Source organism: Chiloscyllium plagiosum, unplaced genomic scaffold, assembly GCF_037043375.1.
Source record: "Chiloscyllium plagiosum isolate Xiang-an unplaced genomic scaffold, Cpla_swu_hap1 HiC_scaffold_7, whole genome shotgun sequence".
In the NCBI taxonomy this organism is placed as follows: domain Eukaryota; kingdom Metazoa; phylum Chordata; class Chondrichthyes; order Orectolobiformes; family Hemiscylliidae; genus Chiloscyllium; species Chiloscyllium plagiosum.
In genome coordinates, this window is record NW_028270145.1 from 50,409,903 (window position 1) to 50,433,743 (window position 23,841).

Here is a 23,841-nt window from a genome sequence, read left to right on the forward strand (position 1 = left end):
GTGAGAACAATGTACTCAAGGTCTTCAGCAAAGGTGCACTTATGGCTTGTTTAGGTAGTTCCCATTTGGAATACTGCATTCAATTCTCATCTCCCTCCAATAGGAACAATATTATTAAACTTGAAAGGGTTCCAAAAAGATTTACAAGAATGTTGCCAGGGTTGAAGGGTCTGTTGAGAGGGAGAGGCTGGGACTATTATTCCTGGAATGTCAGTGGCTGAGGGGAGGTTTATAACATCATGTGGGGCATGGATAGGGTGAATAGCTGAGGTCATTTGCCCATGGTAGGGGAGACTAAAACTAGAGGGCATAGATTTAAGGTGAGGGGGGAAAAGATTGAAAAGGGACCTGCGAGTCAACTTTTTCATGCAGAGGATGGTAGATGGAGGTGGATACAATTACAGCATTTAAAAGGCATCTGGAGGGGTACATGAATAGGAAAGGTTTAAAGCAATATGGGCCAAATGTGGCAAATTGGACTATATCAGTTCGGATATTTGGTTGGCGCAGAAGAGATGGACTGAAGGGTCTGTTTCTGTACTGTCTAACTCTGACTTTTAAAAGGGGAAACAATGGTTTGTTTTGGGGAGAGATGAGACTGGCAGATTTGAAAGAGGCCTGAGGGGAGGCATGTGTTTATGAAAGCCAAAATACATAATGGGTTATCTTTTCTTTCCAGGATAATTGTAGAGTGTTAGGCAGCATTGGTAGAGGGAAGGTTAAGGCCTTCAGCTAAGTTAGCTGGGATTGCTAGTTTGCAATGCAGAGTGACGCCAACATCATGTATTCAGTTCCTGCACTGCCGAGGTTACTGTGTCACTTTCTTAGGCTCTCGCCTTGCCTGAGGTGTGGTAACCCTCTAGTTAAACCACTACCAGTCATCTCTGACCAGCACATTATGATCTGGTACATCTGTGGCAATTTTTAATATTGGAAGGGCTTTTGTCAGGGCTGGTAGTGTTGGCCAAAGGAATTCTACACCATAAGCATCCAAGTCTGCAGCCTTGGAACTTCTTATTTTTAGACCGTTCGATTGTAGTTTGTCCATGACTACTTAAAGGTAATAAACTTAATGCTTAGCTTGGACATGAGATTTTTTTAAACAAGTGTACAACATTGGATTTAAAAAAAAATTGTTCTTGGATTATTGCCCCTCACCCACTGCTTTGACATGGCAGTTAATGTTATCAACAAAGTTATTACTAAGTCTTGTAGGTAGGAATTGCCTTGAAACATGTTAGATTACTTTCGCCTGAGAACTATGCTATGGCTTAGAAGAAATAGCTGGAAATTTTCTGTTTTAAGTAATGGGAGGGAGAGAATAGAATTGTATGAGAACAAATAGACAAGTAAAAAGAAAAAGGAATAAGAATCATGTGCATGCTGCTGCAAATGAAAGGTGAAAAGTAGAAGTTTAAGCAGCATTTCAGAAAGGACGTAATATCAGAAGGGTCAGGTTAAAATAATGGATTTACAGTCTTTCTATAAGTTGAGATCTGTTACTAATATCTCCTTCAAATGGTAAGATATGCATTTTGAAGTATATTTTTCTCTAGGGGATGCAAAACTGTTTGAATTTGGAAGGTTTCATAAACAGACTGAAAAAAGATTTTCGTTTAGAGCTAAATAACTTAACAAAATTTGTTTTCATAATGGGATGCATAAAATGTTTTATGTTGTTCCGATTTCATTTGTAACTTGATCGATTCCAGTCTGATAAAAATTCAGCTTTGAGAAGCAGGATTGACAGCTATTGTTGTGACAAATCATATTTTAAGGTAGCATTACAAAGTGTAACCCCTGTTATCCAAATGAGATAAAAAATGTTGGCAGTATAGTATTAGAGTGGCAGTGCTACTTGTACGTAGTGGAACATTTCCAAACTAGCATTTAAGTCTACCTGTTTGTTTGTTTGTTTGTTTGATCCAGTTGTCTAAAACTAATCTTTTTGATAATTTAGTCTGTTTTATTCTCTCTAATTTGAATGAAGTTTTTTTTGATAGGAAATAAATGCATTGGAAGAATTCAGGGAAAAAAATCAAAGACTGCAGAAGATCTGGATTGGAAGACTGGTTCTGTATTCATCCACACTTTATATCATAACCTTTATAATTGTGTACATGTGGTGCTTTCCAGAAGAATGGGATGCACGACTAACTTTGGCGCTTCCAGGATTTTTATTTCCCTTACTGTAAGTAATCTGGCTATTGCCAGTTTGGATCACTTTGAAAAATGGTGTCTTCATAGTCCAGTTTTATTTTTATTGGTGAAAATTGTAAATTTTATAGCTAGAAAAATATATGCCATACTAACATTGGAGCCCACATAAGTGAATACCTAATAATTGAAGACCCCACTTAATGAATTAAATTATAATTAATTTTATTAAGATTGTCTCTCTTTTCCGGATTGTATGAACTGCATAGCCTATTTTAAGTGAATTAAAATGTTAACATCTGAATCATTAAAAGCGCCTTTGAAATTCTTGTACTGCCTGGAAGAAATCATCTGATTGAGTAGGAATATACTAATAAATTTGGTAGCTTTAAAAAAAACATCACTTTACTCTGGCTGTTAAACTTCCTGCAGATATAATTTATTAAAAATTCTCCATCTTTCGATTGAATTTGTTAATGTTTTTCTCTTCCATTGTTAATTTGATTATCTATTCCCTACTTTAACAACATTTACATGAAATAGTTAAATCTGAACTAACTGTCATGTTTTGGAACTTGAGATTATGTTTACATCAACCTAGTTTGGGCTCTGCCAGGACTGCTTATGGCCTTTACTGAAGAAGCTCCTCCGGGTTATCTCCTGCATGAGCTATCTTCACCTGCTTCATCAGTGATCTTTTCTCTACAACATAAAGTCAGAAATCGTGCTGTTTGCTGATGATTGCACAGTAAACAGCACTGTTTGCTATTCCTGTGATAACAAATCATTGGGCTGATGATTAGCTATAAGATCATAAGATTTAGGCCATTCAGTCCATCAAATCTGCTCCACCATTCAATGAGATTTGATAATCCTCGCCTCCACTTTCCTGCCTTATCCCTATAATGTTTGCTTCCTTTATTAAGTAAAAGTCTGCCTATTCTCACTTGATTGCACTGTGCAACACCAACCTGAATTGCCCTTTTTCTGTAAAGATTTCCACAGCTTGAGGAAAATGGGTACAGAAAACGGGTGGGGGTACTTTGATCTACTCAAAAATATTAGTGTTGATGGGGAGGAGATATTAGTACTTCTAGTGGGCTTGAATGTGGATAAATATCCAGACCCAGATGAGATGTATTTCAGGCTACTGTGTATAGTAAGGGAGATTTCAGGGGTACTGACATTGATCTTTAATATTCTCTCTGATCCTAGGAGGGATGCTAGAGGACTGGAAGGCAGATAATGTGATATCATGATTCAGAAAGACTCGTAAGAATAAATCAGGAAAGCACCGGCCAATAAGTCTAATGTCAGTGATGGCGAAACAATTGGAAAAAATTCTGAGGAACTGAATTAATCTCCTCTTAGAGAAACTAAGATTAATAAAGAATTGTCAGCGTAGGAGGACTAGGGGTGTCATGTCTAATAAATTTTCTGAAGAGGTGAACAAAGAGATGTAAAATGCAGGTACATAGTTCCTTGAAAGTGAAGTCGCAGGTAGACAGGAGGGTGGTGAAGAAGGCATTTGGCATGCTTGCCTTTGGTCAGTGCATTGAGCATAGGAATTGAGAGGTCATGTTGTGGCTGTCCAAGACATTGGTGAGACCACTTTTAAAATACTGTGTTCAGTTCTGTTTACCCTTCTATCAGAAGGTTGCTGTTAAATTTGAGAGGGTGCAGAAAAGATTTACAAGGCTTTTGCAGGACTGGTGGTTTGGAGTTATAGGGAGAGGCTGAATAGTTTGTGACTTTTTTCCCCTGTAGCATCAGTGACTGAGGGGTGACCTGATAGAGGCTTATAAAATCATGAGGGATATGATAGGATCAATAATCAAGGTCTTTTTCCTAAAGTGGAGGTGAGAAGGGAAAGATTTAAAAAGGATCTGAGGGCTAATTTTCTACAGAGGATGGTATGTGTATGGAATGAGCTGCCAGAGGAACGAGTGGAGGCGGGTACAATTGCAACATTTAGAGTCATAGAGTTGTACAGCATGGAAACAGACCCTTCAGTCCAACCCGTCCGTGCTGACCAGATATCCCAACCCAATCTAGTCCCACCTGCCAGCACCCGCCCATATCTCTCCAAACTCTTCCTATTCATATACCCATCCAAATACCTCTTAAATGTTGCAATTGTACCAGCCTCCCCACATCCTCTGGCAGCTCGTTCCATACACGAACTACCCTCTGCGTGAAAATTTTGCCCCTTAGGTCTCTCTTATATCTTTCCCTTCTCACCCTAAACCTATGCCCTCTAGGTTTGGACTCCCCGACCCCAGGGAAAAGACTGTCTATTTATCCTATCCATGCTCCTCATAATTTTGCAAACCTCTATAAGGTCTTCCCTCAGCCTCCGACATTCCAGGGAAAACAGCCACAGCCTGTTCAGCCTCTCCCTGTAGCTCAGATCCTCCAACCCTGGCAACATCCTTGTAAATCTTTTCTGAACCCTTTCAATTTTCACAACAACTTTCCGATAGGAAGGAGACCAGAATTGCAAGCAATATTCCAACAGTGGCCTAACCAATGTCCTGTACAGCCACAACATGACCTCCCAACTCCTGTACTCGATACTCTGACCGATAGCCGAAATCATTCGTGGGCGGCACGGTGGCACAGTGGTTACCACTGCTGCCTCACAGCACCAGAGACCAAGGTTCAATTCCCGCCTCAGGCGACTGACTGTGTGGAGTTTGCACGTTCTCCCCGTGTCTGCGTGGGTTTCCTCCGGGTGCTCCAGTTTCCTCCCACAGTCCAAAGATGTGCAGGTCAGGTGAATTGGCCATGCTAAATTGCCCGTAGTGTTAGGTGAAGAGGTAAATGTAGGGGTATGGGTGGGTTGCGCTTTGGCGGGTCGGTGTGGACTTGTTGGGCCGAAGGGCCTGTTTCCACACTGTAAGTAATCTAATCTCAATCTAAGTAATCTAATCTAATCTAGCATTCCAAACGTCGTCTTCACTATCCTATCTACCTGCGACTCCATTTTCAAGGAGCTATGAACCTGCACTCCAAGGTCTCTTTGTTCAGCAACACTCCCTAAGACCTTACCATTAAGTGTATAAGTCCTGCTAAGATTTGCTTTCCCAAATGCAGCATCTCACATTTATCTGAATTAAACTCCATCTGCCACTTCTCAGCCCATTGGCCCGTCTGGTCCAGATCCTGTTGTAATCTGAGGTAACCCTCTTCGCTGTCCACTGCACCTCCAATTTTCGTGTCATCTGCAAAATTACTAACTGTACCTCTTATGCTCGCATCCAAATCATTTATGTAACTTTAGTAAGGTTTTTGAGAACGTCTTGCTAAGTGCATAAGGAATGCAGAGCAATTTTGCAAATTTGACCCAAATTTGAAATAGAGGATGATGGCTAAACGGTGTGATTGAAAGGTCTGTCCAGTGGCATGCCACAATGTTCAGTGTTGGGACCCTTGCTGTTTTAGTGTGCACTCATGATCTTAACATAGAGTATAGGAAGTATAATCAGTACATTTGCAGACAACATGAAAATTGGTGTTGTGGTAAATAAAGAGGAAGAAAGCCATGGGCTACAGGATAAGATGGATGAGCTGGTCAGATGGGCTGTACAGTGGCAAATGGAATTTAACCCTGAAAAGTTTAAGGTGATGTATTTTAGGAGGACTAACCAGAAACAGAAGTCTATGCTGAGTAGTAAGAGCTGAGAAAGTACAAAGGATCAGGGTGAACTTTGTGTTCATGTCAATCGATCCTTGAAGGCAGCATGACCAGTAGCTAAGGTAGTTAAGAAAGCATATGGGATACTTGCCTTATTAGTTGAGACATTGAATACAAGAGCAATTAGGTTATGATAGAACTGTATAAAACATTTAGGTCATGGTCGGACTGTGCAGATCTGATTGCCACACTATTGGAAAGTGTCGTTGTATTAGAGAGGGTGCAAAGGAGATTCATCAGGTTGTTAGCTGGACTGGAGTGATTCAGTTATGAGGGGACACTGATAGACTAGAGTTGCTTCTTTAGAACCCAGAAGGCTAAGGTGTTACCCAAATTGAGGTTTTCAAAATTCTTAGGGACATAGATAAGGAGAAATATTTCCGTTACTGGAGGAATTAGTAACGGAAGCACAGTTCTCAGGTAAGGAACATCAGTGCTAAACAATAACCATGAACCAGGGATATCGATCAGCTCTTTTTGATAATTAGTTATAATTGTCAAATCTCTCACCATCAGCATTCAGGAGATTGTCACTGATCAGTAACTGATTGATTTATAGTGTGACCCACCTCCTGACTTCCAAAAATCTCTTCGTGATATGTGAGGCACAAGTTCAGAGTATCTTGGAATATTCTTCATTTGCATATATAGGTGTAGCTGCAGTAAGCGCAGAAGCTGTACGCTATACAGGACAAAGCCATTTACTTGATTGACACACTATCCACCACTTCAAACATTCATTTTTTATGTATTCACTGGATACTGCGACTGTTTTGTATACATTCTACAAAATGCACTTCAGCTTCTTCAACTGCACCTTCTAAATCTGTAAGCTCCATCACTCGGGATGAAAGCAGAAACTGCATGGGAGCACCACAACTTCCAAGTAGATTCATAGTTGTACAGTATAGAAACAGACAGTTTGCTCCAACTAGTCCATGCCAATCATGTTCCCAAACTGAACTAGTCCCACCTGCCTACGCTTGGCTCATATTCTTCCAAACCTTTTCTATTTGTGAACTTAACCAAAAGTCTTTTAAACATTAACTGCACCTGCATTACCACTTTTTCTGGCAGTTCATTCCACACATGAACTTCCAGGAAAAAAAAAGGAAAGTTGCCCCCATATCCTTTTTAAATCTCTTTCTTTTTGCCATAAACATATGCCCCCTAGTTTTGAATTCTCCTACCATAGGGTAAAGATCTTTGTCATTCACCTTATCTATGCCTCTCATGACTTTATAAACCTCTATAAGCTCACCCCTCAACCTCTACGCCCAGTGAAAAAAGTCCCATCCTTTTCAATCTATTTTTACATGTGAAACCTTTATTCCCAGCAACATCCTGGTAAATCTTTTCTGAACCCTCTCCAGTTCAATAATATACTTCCTGTACCAGGATGACCAGAACTGCACACAGTGCTCCTGAAGAGGCCGTACCAACATCCTGTAGAATCTCAACATGACATCCCAACTCCTATACTTAAAAGGTCTGAGCAATGAAGGCAAGAATGCTAAACGTCTTCTTAACCACCCTGTCTACTTGTGATGCAGATTTCAAACAACTATGTACCAAACCCCTGTCTAAAACACTACCCAGTGCCCCACAGTTAATTGTATTAATCCTGCCCTTTTTTTTTACCAAAATGCAATATCTCACATTTATCCAAATCAAACTCCATCTGCCACTCCTCAGCCCATTCACCCAATTGATCAAAATCTCTTTGTAATCTTAGATAACCTTTTTTCACTGTCTACAATACCATTAATTTTGCTGATTTGGAGATGCCGGTGTTGGACTGGGGTGTACAAAGTTAAAAATCACACAATACCAGGTTATAGTCCAACAGGTTTAATTGGAAACACACTAGCTTTTGGAGCGACGCTCCTTCATCAGGTGATTGTCACACAATCACCTGATGAAGGAGCGTCACTCTGAAAGCTAGTGTGCTTCCAATTAAACCTGTTGGACCATAACCTGGTGTTGTGTGATTTTTAACTAATTTTGATGTTATCTGCAAATTTACTAACCATGCCTCCTATATTCTCATCCAAATCACTTTTTATGAATGATGACACTGCTGATCACATGCTTCTAGTCCAAAAAAACAACCCTCCACCACCACCCTGTCTCCTACCATAAAGCCAATTTGTATCCAGTTGACAAGCATGCCATGAATCCCATGTGATCTAACTTTACTAATTAGTCTACCATGTGAAACGTTGTCAAAGACTTTAAAGTCCAAGTAAACAAGATCTACCTCTTTACTGTCATCAGACTTTTTGGTTGTTTCATTAAAAACTCAATCAGGTTTGTGAGGCATGATTTTCTTTCCCATTTTAAAACCTCCAGCAGTTCCCCTTCTGTAACATGAACTATTTTCTAACCATCAATATTTATTTTCCTGGGTTCTGTAGCCTTCACAGTAAAAATGAAAAAATTCATTTAATATCTCTCCCATTTCCTGAGGTTTGATACAAAGATGACCTCATTGACCTTAAAGCAGCGCTATTCTCTCTACTTGCTGTCTTGCTCTTAATATAGGTGTATAATCTTTTTGGATTATCCTAAACCTTATCTGCTTAGGCTATCTCACATCTCCTCTTTATCTCCCTGATTTCCTTCTTAAGAATGCCTCTACACTCATACTCTTCAAGAGATCTACTTGATATCTGTTGTCTGTATCTAATGTGTGATTCTTTTTTATTCTTGATGAGAACCTCAATATCTTTACTCATCCATTGTTCCCTAATCTTACCAGCTTTGCCTTTCACAAGAACATTATGCATCTGAACTCTCTCTTAGCTGTGAACAGTCTACTCCAGTCAATTTTTGAAAGTTATTGTTTCATGTCCTTAAAATTTGCCTTACTCCAATGAAGAACTTTAACTGTTATTGAAGACTTATGCAAAAGGATAAGTATTTAAAAATTAGTAGTATTATGTGGTCTCTAGTCCCAAAGCGTTCCTTTAACACTTGCCCTGCCATCCTTCCCAAGAGAAGGACAAGTTTTGTCCCTTCTCTGGTGGGAACATTGACATAGTGGTCAAGAAACTCTTCTTGAACAGGTTTAAGAAATTCATAATCATCCAAACCTTTAACACTATGGCAGTCCCAGTCAATATTTGGAAAATTAAAATCTCCTACTTTTACAACCTTATTATTCTTACATATATTTGAGATCGCTCTACGTATTTGCTCCTGAATTTCCCTCTGACCATTGGGAGACCTATAGCACAATCCCATCAAGGCGATCATCCCTTTTTTTTATTTCTAATTTCAACCCATATATTTTCACTAAATGATCCCTAAGAAATGTCTTCTCTAATTACAGTGGTAGTGTCTTCTTTAATCAAAAGTGCCACTTCCCATCTCTTTTGCCTTTCTTTTTATCCTTCCCAAAGCATTTAAAATCCAGAACATTGAGCTGCCAATCCTTGAACTTCTCTCAAGTTCTATAATAGCTACAACATCCCAGCTCCATGTTCCCATGCATGCCCTGAGTTAATCAGCCTTACATATAAAATTCTTGCATTGAAAGAAATGCAGTTTACTTCTTCAGCGTTGCTTCATTCTCTGACTTGCGGTTGTCTGTTTTCTAATTAACTTGCTCTTTTCTGATTCAGAATCATCTTTCTCTTTCTTTCAATTTTCACTGTTACATTCTCTCTCTTCTCCCCCCCCTCTCCTCCACTTCTCTGAACACTTACAGGCTCCTGAAATAGAACTAACAAATCTCCCTGCCAGTATATTGGTCCTTTTCCAGTTGAGGTAAAATCTATCCTTTTTGAGCAGGTCTTTTTGTCTCTGAAGAGATCCCAAAGATCCAAGAAAGTGAATCCCTACATTATTGTGCCATTGATTTATCTCTCTTTTTTTGACTACTTCCCTCATTAGAACTTGGCACTGTAAATAAACTAGGGATTACTCCTTTTGATGTTCTATTTTTTAAACTTATATTTAACCAGTTATATTCACTCTGCAAAGCCTTAACCCTTTCCTTAACTATATCATTCCTACCAATATGCACAACAACCTCTGACTTCTTACTCTTCCTTTTGACAAAATGCTTCAACTATTTTGAGATGTTCTTAACTATGGCACCAGGAAAGCAACATACTACCTTAGACTCACACTGACTGCCACTGAATCTCTAGTCTCCACCCCTAACTGGACAGACCCTTGTAAAAATTATTCTTTAAATCTTGACAAACCCCATTTAATATAAGATTCAACAGTACCCAAAGCAAATACCTGTTTGAGAGAGAAATAACTGCTTGAGCCTTCTGAACTACCTTCTTAACTTTCTTGACAATTGACCATCTATCTGACTGATCCTGCTGTGTAAACACTTCTCTAAATCTATTAGTCATCATTTGCAATGTCTTATTGCATGCCCTCAGTGACATTAAACCTAAAAAGTAGCTCTCAATAGCACCTTCCATTTAAAAATAAACTACATTTCCTTACCCACAGAATTAATATTAAGCACATAAAACAATTTAAACAAATAAATAATAAAAAGCAATCACTTAGCTGAACAAATGAAAAATGGCTCCTCCTCAAATAATCCAACATTCAGCTTTCAATCTCCAGATTTTGGGCGGCACGGTGGTACAGTGGTTAGCACTGCCGCCTCACAGCGCAGGAGACCCGGCTTCAATTCCCGCCTCAGGCGACTGACTGTGTGGAGTTTGCACGTTCTCCCCGTGTCTGCGTGGGTTTCCTCCGGGTGCTCCTCCCACAGTCCAAAAATGTACAGGTTAGGTGAATTGACCATGCTAAATTACCCGTAGTGTTAAGTAAGGGGTATGGGTGGGTTACGTTTCGGCGGGTCGGTGTGGACTTGTTGGGCCGAAGGGCCTGTTTCCACACTGTAATCTAATTTAAAAAATCTCTCCAGAGTAATCAATGTCCATAAGCTGTGCAAACAATCTCTCCTTCTTCACGTATTAGTTTAATGTAAATTTTTGTCAAAATAAAAAATCACTGTGGATCAAAATTTGTCAAACACTGTCAAAAATATCTCTCCTCTGAGTGTAAAAATGAAATCTCTCCTTTCTTTATTATTTTGTTTTAAACGTATATTTAAGTTTCAAACAAGGGGGGGAAGTATATCTGCCCACAGATCGATACTTGACAAACGTGGAGGTTCGACCCACACAATATCCATTTTTAAAAACAAACTCTTCTACAAGAGTTACAAAATGATTCAAAATAAAAATCTTTATGATTATGAAATGTGAAAACCATAGGAATTATACAAGAAAACCTGCAACTTAGGAGCAGCTACAATATCCACACTATTGTCAGTCCACTATTTTTGTTTATTAACACTTTAGCCCACAACCCCTGCGTATGGTTATTAGTTCAATTCCTGAAACTCTCTATTGGGTTCACGAAGTACGCTAACCATAAATTTCGAAATGGCAGCTTGTGATTGCCAATAATAAGTAATCTTGTGTGACGCATTCCCAGAATAAATAACATGAATGCAATTTAATAATGTTTAGCTTTTTTTGTTGTATATTGTTTTACTATGAGCTGGCTTTTTTCCATTGCTAGTTAATTCTTAATGTGCTTAGTGTCTTCTGAAGCTCAGATATGTAGTTTAATATCTGATCAGTTGCCCTTATTTGTATATGCAAAACTAGGATGTTTTCCCTTGAGTCATTGCAGAATTGTGTGCAGTATCCCAACTGAGACCAAACCAGTGGTGGGTGGATGTGTGGGGTTGTGTATGTGTATGTGTGTGTCTCCCTCGCTGACTATTTAAGTGCACTTGCCCATTTTGAAGATACTGATGTTCATCAAACTTTGAATTTAATGTTAAAACAATTTAGATGTTTTGTATATGATGGAAACTTTTTCATCATATTAATATATGGATGTAATTTTGATCGCTGAGCTGGAAGGTTCATTTTCAGATGTTTCATCACCATGCTAGGTAACATCAGTGAGCCTCCGGTGAAGCACTGGTGTTAGTGACCTGCTTTGGATTAGTTTAGATTTCCTTGGGTTGGTGATGTCATTTCCTGTACTTTTTCTCAGTGTGGTAAATGGGGTCCAAGTTGATGTGTTTGTTGATAGAGTTCCAGTTGGAATACCATGCTTCTAGGGATTCTCATGCGTGTCTCTGTTTGGCTTGTCCTAGAATGGATGTGTTGTATCAGTCGAAGTGGAGTCCTTCCTCATCTATATGTAAGGATACTAGTGAGAGAGGGTCATGTGTTTTTGTGGCTAGTTTTTTTTAGATTAGATTCCCTATAGTGTGGAAACAGGTCTCTCGGCCCAACCAGTCCACAACGACTCTCCGAAGAGTAACCCGCCCAGACCCATTTTCCTCTGATTAATGCACCTAACACTATGGGCAATTTAGCATGGCTAATTCACCTGACCTGCAGATCTTTGGACTGTGGGAGGAAACCTGAGCAACCGGAGGAAACCCACGCAGACACTGGGAGAATGTGCAAACTCCACACAGATAGACGCCCGAGGCTGGAATCGAACCTGGCACCCTGGTGCTGTGAGACAGCAATGCTAACCACTGAGCCACTATGCTGCCCCACGCACCCAATTCTAAGCATGAAACTTTTAAGTAAGATGTCAAGGTACTAGAGATGATACAGAAAACAGGCTGCTTGACAGTTATTTTAAACTGAAGAGACTAGATTGAGGAATCAAATGCATTGTTTGCAGATACTGACACTTCCCAACAGGTGGCGATAGACCAGACCCCACAACTACAGAACTGAATCACAGCCCTACTCAAAAGACTTCAGAAATCTGGAGAATTAAATAAGACAGACTTCCAAAAAATGAAACCAGACTGATCCAACACCCCACGCTTTTATGGATTACCTAAAATTTCATAAACCAGAAGCACTCCTCAGTCCCATAATCTCACAACCTGGAACACCAATGTGCAGATTAGCCAAGGAGGTACACCAAAAGCTAAAACATTTGGTAGAAGACTCCCACCACTGCATCCACTCCGCCAAGAATTTCTGAACACCAAAGATACCAAGTTAGAAGAAGATACAATAATGGTCTCTTTTGATGTAACAGCCCTGTTCACATCCATTAACATCAACCTGGCCAAGGAAGCACTGACTACGCTGTTAGAAGAACCAAAAACATATACACTAAACACCACCAACTTCATCAGCAAGGACAACATTGTCAAGATAGTGGACTAATGCTTTACCACCCACTTCACTTTCAATAACAAAACCTACAAACAATCCAACAGAAGACCGAAGGGATCTCCGATATCCGGATTCTTAGCAGAGGTAGTAATGCAAAGACTCGAACAAACAGCTCAGTCAACTATCCAACCCAAACTCTGGGCCAGCTATGTGAATTTCACCTTTGTCATTACTAAGCAAAACAAATTCGAGCAAACCTTCAATATCATCAATAATATCCTTTATTGGCATAAACTTCACTAAAGAAGAGGAAAACAACAACAAACTGCCATTCCTAGCTGTCAGAGTCGAGCTAATAGCCAATGGGGAACTTAAAACCAGCACCTACAGGAAAACAGCACATACGGACCAAATACTGAATTACAAAAGCAATCATCCCAACATCCACAAACGAAGCTGCATCAGAACATTATTTCAATGAGCCATCACACACTGCAGCACAGGAACTACAAAGAGCAGAGGAAAATCACCTACACGGCTTATTCAAAAACAACGGGTACCCAATGAACACAGTCTGCCGATTTCTCAGCAATAAGCCCAATCAAACAGACAAAATGCGTCCAGAAACCCTAGCCACTCTCCCCTATATCAAAGCCATCTTGGAAATGATTGCCAGACTACTCAAACCTCTTGGCATCATGGTAGCCCAGAAACCCACCAACTCATTAAAACAGCAGCTCATGAACTTGTAAGACCCCATACAGATGACAAACAAAACTAATGTCATTTACAAAATACCTTGCAAGGACTGTAACAAACACTACATTGGATGAGCAGGCAGAAAACTAGCCAGCAGGATGCATGAACATCAACTAGCCACAAAAAGACATTGCCCACTATCACTAGTATCCTTACATACAGATGAGGAAGGACACCACTTCAACTGGAACAACATATCCATCTGAGGACAAGCCAAACCGAGACACACGTGAGAATTCCTAGAAGCAAAACACATCATCTTTGACCCCATTAACCACCTTCTGTGAAAAAGAACAGGAAATGACATCACCACAGGAACTGACATCACCAACCCAAGGCAATCTAAACACTTAAATCCAAAGCAGGTCACTAACACCAGTGCTTTACCAGAGGCTCACTGATGATGTTACCTAGTATGGTGATGAAATGTTTGAATATGAAACTTACAGCTCAGCGAACAAACCTACATCCAGTACCTCAACCTGAGCTACAAATCTCCTCAAAACGTGCTCATATTACTCTATATAGCAAGAAGAGTTAATGGGGAGGTTGCATTTTTTTTTCAAACTCTATGAATGCAACATATTTCCTCAATGAGTCTGGATCATGAAATATTTGTTTATTTGTCCTACTTTTCAATATGAGATCAGAATAATCTTTTTGTTGCATGTAAGGCATCTCAAAACTTCAGCTTTAAGATTAGATTAGATTAGATTACTTACAGTGTGGAAACAGGCCCTTCGGCCCAACAAGTCCACACCGACCCGCCGAAGCGCAACCCACCCATACCCCTACATTTACCCCTTTAACCTAACACTACGGGCAATTTAGCATGGCCAATTCACCTGACCCGCACATCTTTGGACTGTGGGAGGAAACCGGAGCACCCGGAGGAAACCCACGCAGACACGGGGAGAATGTGCAAACTCCACACAGTCAGTCGCCTGAGTCGGGAATTGAACCCGGGTCTACAGGCGCTGTGAGGCAGCAGTGCTAACCACTGGGCCACCGTGCCGCCCACTAACTTGAGATAAGAAACCTAATGCATTTTAATATGCTACTTACCATAATGTACCTTGTCCGTTTATCTTCGTATAATGCTGAAATACAATAAGCAAAAACAAGCAATAAATTTGAGGTTGACCAGAATGCTGCTAGATGAAACTAGCAACTCTGTCAAGCTGCAAGATGAATTTTTTTGTTGTCCTTTTTCTGCATCAATCTGAAGAAAATGATTTGCAGTTTCCACTAGCTTAGTAGCTGCAAGGATGGAGCTTTCTCCTGATTCTGAACTCGTGGCTGAGTGGATTTAATTATCGTTACCTAAATTTTCCATTTCATTATCAATTATTTTTGTCATTGTCACTTGGTAACTATAGGTTTATGGAACTATAGATTTTGCATGTAAACTGTTACAAAAATCAAATCATATGTCATTATTATATCATTTCAGTAATTATTGTTGTTACAATTCTTTGGAACTCAGATAACCCAGATGGAAGTGCAAATTTGCCACTATCATTTCAATTTAAAGTTTTTGACCTGTGGATTTGAGTGTTCTGTGCCAAATATACTGCTGAGGCACATAGATTGGAGTTTTATGGTGCAATGTGCCTTTTGTTTTGTTCGAAAAAAACAAACTTCCATTTTTAGTAAGTTGTTTCAGTGAAGCGTATTCAGCATTTCAAAACTCAAGGCTCAGGCTTTTGTTTTAAAATTTTTCATTCTCTAAGAGAAGGGAACTGTAGATATTCTTGATGTGGCACTCCACATTTACAGTACAAATTGCTGGTTAAGCCACAGTGTACAGTTTTGGAATGTTTGCAGGGAAGATTTAAAGTAGAATGTTTCCTAACCTGGAGAGTTTTAGTTATGATAAAATAGAAAGGCTGGGGCTGTTTCTTGGAACAGAGGAGACTGAGTAATTTTAGGAGGAGGACAGATTGAATTAACAATGTCCCAGCATCTGCACTTTGGGATTGTGAATTCCATAGGTTCACAACACTTTGAGAGGAGTAATTTCTCCACATCTGTTTTAAATTTGCTGTCCTTATTTTACAGCTATGACCTCTTGTTCTCGATTGCCCCAAATGAGGAAACGTTCTGTCAACATTGCCAATCCCTTCAGAATCTTAGATACCTCAATTAGATCTCCTTTCTTTCTTCTAAACTCCAGATTGTTTCAGCCTAACCTGCTCAATCTCTAGTCATAAGAAAAACTTCCTATCTCTGGAATTAATCTAGTGAACCTCCTCTGAATTGCCTCCAATGCAACTATATCTCTCCTCATGTAAGTGACCAAAATTGTACGCATTACTGCAGGTGTGGTCTCACTGATACCTTGCACAGTTGCAGCAAAACTTCCTTGCTCTGTTCTGTTAACAATAAATACCAAAATTCCACTGCTGTACCTGCATACTATTTTGCTGCAGTTCATGCACGGGGACACCAAGATCTTCTGCATCGAAGCAGTCTGAAGTTTCTCTTCATTTAGATAATTTGCCTTCTCTATTCCTCTCACCAAAATGGATAATTTCTCTCATTTTATCGACATTAAGCTTCATCTGCCAATTTTGGCCCATTCAGCTAACCTATCCATATGCATTTACCAATTCCTTATTTCTTCGTTGCGACTTACATTCCCACCCATTTTATTATTATCTGCAAATTTGGCTATACTACTTTTTATTCCCACATCCAAATCGTTAAGATAAATTGTATATTGTTGTGATCTGAGGATCAAACCCTGGGGCACCCCACTAGTTACATCTTGCCAATCAGAAACGACTCATTTATCCTGATGCTCTGCTTTATGTTGGTTAGCTAATGCTGTATCTAAGCTTATAAATTAACCCTTACTCCATGTGATCTTACCTTGGTATTAACTTTTTGTGTAGCAGCTCATCAAATGCCTTCTGGAGGTTGAGATATATTGCATCTTGCAGGATCCCAATTATCCATAATGCTTATTAAATCTTCAAAGAATTTTATCAAATCAGTTGAACATGATTTATCCCTCATCAATCCATCAAAGTCAGGGTTTTTAGTTTGACTTTCCAAATGTTTGGTTATTACTTAGTAATAAATTCTAACAATTGCCCACAACACATGTTAAAACAACTGATTTGTAATTTCCTATTTTCTGCCTCCTTCCCTTTTTGACTAAGTGTGTTATATTAGCATTCGGTCTCAGTGGATTATTATTTATAGAATGAATATTTTAAGACAATCGTGAAACCTTTTGCAACTTGAACATATTAACACCCTGACGCAGTCATCTTGCAGTAATGATAGCTGTCCTTTTTCTGGCAGATATCCTTGGACAAGACTTTGCACACTGAAGTAAATTAGGAAATAGTGTATTGTTGTGTTGTGTTCTAGTGGGTTATTTGTTTAGTTCAAGTTTACTTTGCCTATTTTTTTGAGTTGCTGTCATGTTTACGTGCTGCTCATGATGATTGTGTTTTTCAGGGTGTGGTTAATACGAAAAATATTGATTTGGCTCTTTTGCAAAAGAACTGAAAGAAACAGTAAGTTTTTAAGTGTCTGTTTTGAAACTACGTAAGCTTGATTTTTTTTTATACACTGTCTTTTTTTTATTACATTTACCACTGGTTATTTTTGAAAACTACAGGACTGCTCACTCTTAAATTTTTATTACAGGTGAAGCTCTGGAAGGTTTAAAAGTACAAAAGAAGAAAATTGTGAGTACTATCTTAAAACTTTTTTTCTGTTTCTGCTTCCTTTAAAACTATTTCTCTTAGAGGCATCATCTATTCTATTTACTAATTTACTGGTGATTTAAGTGAGTATCCAAATAGCATTTGTCCATTGGTTTTAATATATTTTTCCTGTGTTTCTTCACTAATTGTAACCAAAGCATAATGTTCTAATGTGAAATAAATACTAAGCATTTTAGTTGTTTGTCAATATTGGTAACCATGGGATAGTGCACTATTATGTTTAATCAAACCCAATTCAAATTTTGGTGTAGGACAGAGGTTTACAGTTTGAGCGATTGCACAGTCTCTTTTGTCTGCTTGAAAATTTGCATAGACTTGAACAGGAACTGCCATGCTATCAGGCTAGTAATAGACATGCTGTCGTGCATTAGTTATCTTGAGGGTATCTTCAACCATGACTGTCCACAAGGAAAACAATAAATCAATTTGGGTAAAGCAAGACAAGTGAAAATTCAGACTGACAGAAAAGATATTCCATCTGCCTATATTTTTCCAGTTTTAGGAAAAAAAAAGACAAATGAGAAGTATGAATAAAAGTAGTATACACCTTTCTTTTGAACATGAATACTTTTTGTGATCAATTGCCTAAGTAAAGCTTAGCTTTTAGTCAGGCAGTAACTTGATCAGAATCAGTAGCAATGAAAATGGAAACTCATTTAACTGAATGATTGTAGGTATTTATTTTGGCTGAGTGGTCATTTATGTCACTTGTCATATAGTCTTGACAGTTCACTATTATTAGGTGGAAGGTGCAGTGAAATAAACTGACTATTTTAAGAATTACATTAGTAACTTGGTCATTCAATGTGGTCATTTGTGTTTGCCTATTTTTGTCAAACACAACAAAAATAATTGAATATTTGAGGTTAGCATGATGAATTTGTAGGATCGATTCAATTAAGCCATAAATAATGGCTTTTTGACACTAGTTTCTATGTCCAGTGTCTCATGTGAGATACTTTATTAGTTTTCACAGTTGTGCCAAAATTATGGATACTTAGCTGACGCTGCACAGTTGACTTTTGTTCCATGTGGCAACTTAATTTGTTGATTTTTTTCAGAGATGTATACAATTTTAATCCTGTTGCATTCAATCAAATTGACATTGTAGGCTCAATGAGGAAGATCATTTTCTCTTCGAACCTCTGGATTCTTTCCTTCCCTTCTCACTCTAAGCTTTTTATAGCCTAGAGCTACATCTTTAACCCTGGCACTAGTCAATGTTCAGAACTCAAGGCATTCTCAATTAAAGGGAACTATATCTACTCTCCTAACTGTCTTGCCACTTATTACAAATAACGCCACAAGACATAGGAGCAGAAGAAGGGCATTTAGCCCGTTGAGTATGCTCTACCATTCAGTGACATTTTGATTTTCCTAACTCTACTTTCCTTCCTTTTTCTCCTTAAACTTTGATTCTCTTGCTGATTAAGTATATTCAAGGTTGAGAGAGATTTTCAATTATCCAGTCTCTATTGCCCTCTGTGGTAAAGAATTCCACATGTGGAGAAAAATTGCGTCCTTATCCTTGTCTTAAATAGGTGATCCCTTATTTTGTTATTGTCCTACATGCTCACACAAGTGGAACAACCTGTCTGCACCTATCCTGTCAAAGCATCTAAGAATTTTTTTATAGATATTTTTATTAGAAATTTAACATTTTTACAAGTTTACAAAAATAAACAAAACTCTCAAGTACAAACATTGATATACAATTAAATCTTCATTATACAATAGCCAAAATTTAACAAAAGAAAAATACCGAGAAAGAAAAAAAAACAAAACTCAACTAACTGCTAATCTAACCTACAACTAACCAGAGTGTATATTTAAATCTCTTACATTATTAAAATAAGAGAAAGAGAAAAAAAAACGGATAACATAGAAATTGGGTAGTGAGATACATGCTCGGAATGTGTTAACATCAAATGTAACAAAACCCATATTCGTGCGGGATTCCTCTCCTAAGGGGCCCCGGACCAGCCAGGTTCGTAATCTCAATTAAATAAAAGCCCTTGTTAGGATAGCCGCAATATCTGTACGTATGTAATTCAAGAAGGGCTGCCATATTTTATAAAATAATTCAGTCTTTCGGTGCACCATATTTGTAAGGAAGTCAAGGGGAATACATTCCATAATTAATCTGTGCCAATTTGAAAGTCCAGGGGGGTCCTCAGCTACCCAGTTTACCAAAATATTTTTCCTTGCACAGAAAGAGAGAATAGAAAATAGTCTCTTCCCGTACATGTCCAGGGAGGGAAAATCTGAAAAGCCCAAAAGGAGAGATACAGGGTCCACTTTAATTTCCGTTCCTAAAATTTCTGTCAGGGTACTTGCTACTTTAGTCCAGTATCTACGGATCTTATGACAGGTCCATAGGCAATGTACAAGAGTGCCCACCTCTATTTTACATTTGGGACACATTGGAGATGCTCCTGCCTTAAATTTTGCCAATCGATCCGGTGCTATATGGGCCCTATGAAGTATCTTCAGCTGGATAGCCTGAGTTCTGTTACAGATGGTGATTCTTCTGGCGTTTTCCCAAATGTCATTCCATGTTTCTATAGAGATTTCTAGTCCCAAATCCTGAACCTATGTTTTAAGCAAATTGTCCATATCTCCCGATACTTCATCATGTAGTAAATGATAAATAGTACTGATGGAGGATACCCGCATTGGTCGTAGTAATCTACATTCTCTATCTGATTTATAAAGACTATCTAATAACGTAGTCTTCTTCTGTATATAGTCTCGAATTTGGAAGTATCGATAGAGGTCTCCATTAGGTAATCCGAATTTCTGACGCAGCTGTTCAAAAGACATCAGGACCCCATCTTTAAATAGGTCCCCTAGACATGAGATACCCCTGGATCCCCAGAGTTTAAAAGTGGCATCTGTAAACCCTGGTTGGAATCTCCGTGCTCCCACTATCGGCGCATAGGGGGATGTTTTATGTGAGTTGCCCTCATTTTGCCGCATTATATTCCAAGCTTTAATTGTGTTTAGTATTATTGTGTTTAGTATTTTTACAGTGATCTGTAATGATTTTCCTCTTGTCTGAGAAGAAAAGGTTAATAAGTGAGTATTTTACTTGAGAAGCCTCGATGTCCAGCCAGATTGATTGTGGATCAGACAAGACCCAATCAGCTATGTAACTTAATAGGGAACTTAACTGATATTTCCTAAAGTCTGGGAAGTCCAATCCTCCCCTTGCCTGTGGAAGCTGTAGCTTCTTCAGCTTAATGAGGGACCGTCTATGATTCCAGGTAAAGGAACCCAACCAGCCATATAATTTACGTAGTGCCAGCCTCGGCACCATCACCAGAAGCATTCTCATAGTGTATAGGAGACGGGGCAGGACATTCATTTTAATTAGTGCTATTCTACCCAGCCAGGAAACCCCCATCGCTGGAGGTTCCTGCCTTATCCTTTCCAGTAAATGCACAAAGTTAGCCTTGTACAACTGACCAAATACTGGGGTAATAAAAATGCCTAAATATAAGAAACCCTCCAGGGACCAACGAAAGGGAAAATGGAATCTGTCCACTAAGTGGGGTATCATAGCAAGGCCACCCATTGGCATAGCCTCCGATTTTGAGAAATTAATTTTATAGCCTGAGAATACGCTAAATGTATTAATAATTTGGATTAAGCGAGGTACGGACATCACAGGATTACTGAGGAATAGAAGAACATTATCTGCATAAAGGGTAATTTTATGTTTACCTGTACCAATCCTCTGGGCCGTTATATTAGGATCAGCTCGTATAGTTTCTGCTAGTGGTTCAATTAAATAACAATGGCGAGAGAGGACATCCCTGACAGCAGCCCCTACCCACACTGAAGCTATCTGAATCTAATCCATTGGAAACCACAACTGCTTTGGGATCACTATACAATGTTGAGACCCATTTGGTAGACACCTTTCCAACGCCAAACCTTTCCAATGTGTAAAACAAATATGACCATTCAACCCTATCGAATGCCTTTCTGCGTCTAATGAAACTACTACTCCTGGTATCTTTCCCTGATGGCAGGCTTGAATCATATTCAAAACCCTTCTAATATTATTGGATGATCTACAGCCCTTAATAAACCCCGTCTGATCCTCCTTTATGATATGTGGCAGTACCCTTTCTAGTCTCAATGCTAACATTTTAGAAAGGATTTTAAAATCTACATTTAGCAAGGATATTGGTCTGTATGACGTACAATCTTCTGGATCCTTGCCTTTTTTAAGGATAAGAGAGATATTTGCCTCTTTCAGCGAAGGCGGGAGACAGCTCTGACTATATGCATAGTTATACATGTCCATAAGTGGACCAGCCAATATTTCTGTAAATTCTTTATAGAATTCAGCTTGAAAACCATCTGGGCCAGGTGCCTTACCGCTCTGAAGTTGCCTGATTGCGTCAAGTATTTCTTGGACTGTTAGGGGAGCATTTAAGACCAATACCTGTTCCGGAGTCAGGCCCGAAAAGGTCACATTTTTAAAAAACGATTGCATCCTCCTAGTCCTGTCTTCACAATCCTGCGATTTATATAAATCAGAATAAAATTTTCTAAAGATTGCATTAATCTTTTTATGATCATTAGTCAAAATACCTGTACTTTCCTTGATAGACGTAATAGTTTGAGGCGCCTTTTTTTTCTTTGCAAGAAATGCTAAGTATCTACCCGGTTTATCGCCAAATTCATATAACCTTTGTTTTGCAAATAATATTTCCCTCTTAGCCGTTTGGGTAAGTGTAGTGTTTAGAGCTGTCCTAATAGAAGGTCTATCAGCATATGCTGTTTCAGCTGCTTTTAAGCGAGCTTCAAGCAGACGCTGTTGTTCTCCCTTCAATTTCTTCTGGGTCGCTGAGTAGGAGATGATCAAACCTTGCGTTAAGCTTTGGTCTCCCACATCATTGATGGGTTGCTAGCTGTACCTGAATTAATTTCTAAAACAGTTTTAAATTCTTGAGAGAAGTACTTTACAAATTTACTACCTTTCATTAGGAAGGGTCCATACGCCAATGCTGAGGGAATGTCCCGTTGTTCTTCGCCTTGGTTTCCATATATACAGCAGCGTGGTTGGAAATTGCTATACTACCTATCTTACAGGATGATATGGAATTTAAAAAAATCGAGGGTGCAAAAAACATATCAATTCTGGTATGACATTTATGTGGATTGGAGTAAAAAGAAAAATCTCTGCCCTGTGGATGAAGACATCTCCATACATCTACTAATCCTAATTCTTTGTTCAGATCCACCAATTGTCTAGATCTGGGAGATACTCCTGCAGTACTCTTGGGAATCCTATCTATTTCCAGATCCATAATACAATTAATATCTCCCCCTATAATTATATGACGGGCACCAAGAGCCATCAATTTTGAAAAGGCTTCCGTTATAAATTTAAAGGGGTGTGCCGGGGGGCAGTACAAATTTAAAATCCCATATTCCTCTCCATTTATAAGGGCTTTAATCAAAATATATCGTCCAGATTCGTCTTTTATCTGATTTAGGATTTTGAAAGGAAAATTCTTCCATACAAGAATAACAACTCCCCTACTTTTTGAGCTAAAAGAACAAAAAAAAGGCCTGATCAAATCCACGTAATTTCAAGTGTTCTTTATCCAACAGGTGTGTCTCCTGTAGGAGAGCTATATCAACTCTTTCTTTCTTAAGATTTGATAATATTTTCTTCCTTTTGACTGGGGAATTACTCCCCTTGACATTCCAGGTGCACCACATAACCGACTGATCAACCATAATCATCCGGGCAAATCGGAGACCCCTCGGGAGGGGAAACCCCATCCAGAACATCCCGAGCATAGAGCATATAAAATTTACAAAAATAAAGGCTCTCTAATACACTCACAACAGTATAATAAAAAACTATTTCTAAATAATAAAAAAAACTTATTTAAATGGAGATTTTCCCCCTTGTTCCCAGGGGGTGTTCCTTTCCAAAGGTCCATCGTATCCTCTCCCAACCAATGCCCCACCCTTGACCCAGGCGCTCCTCAATAGAATGAGGAGAATTCAGATATAATACAAAGCGAGAGTTAACAGTGAGCATCCTACCCTCACCCCGCCCCCCCCCACCCACACCAACACCTGGATATATTTGGTAATGTTAATACCATGTATAAACATATATAACTAGAAAATTACAACCTCAACAAATAATAATTAAATATAATAATACAAAATAACAAGGGAAAACAACCCCGCTCCTAGAGACAGGAGTAAAATAGAATAAGGTAACCACCTCCCCCCACCAACATTAACTAAATCCCCTGGCTTATATATATATATATATATATATGTACACGCATATACATAC

The 23,841-nt window shown here is 38.8% G+C and overlaps 1 protein-coding gene and 1 pseudogene across 3 annotated transcripts in view; both read left to right on the forward strand.

Moving 5' to 3' along the window:
- Positions 1-23,841, forward strand: part of lnpk (lunapark, ER junction formation factor) — a 96,814-nt gene that overhangs the window by 16,825 nt on the left and 56,148 nt on the right. For all 3 annotated transcript variants that reach the window (XM_043693563.2, XM_043693562.2, XM_087989000.1), the window contains 3 exons: positions 2,004-2,191; positions 17,233-17,291; positions 17,425-17,465. In XM_043693563.2, coding sequence (XP_043549498.1) covers positions 2,004-2,191; positions 17,233-17,291; positions 17,425-17,465 — 288 coding nt within the window. The remainder of the gene's footprint in view (positions 1-2,003; positions 2,192-17,232; positions 17,292-17,424; positions 17,466-23,841) is intronic.
- On the forward strand, positions 12,066-13,841 carry LOC148149610 (uncharacterized; annotated as a pseudogene).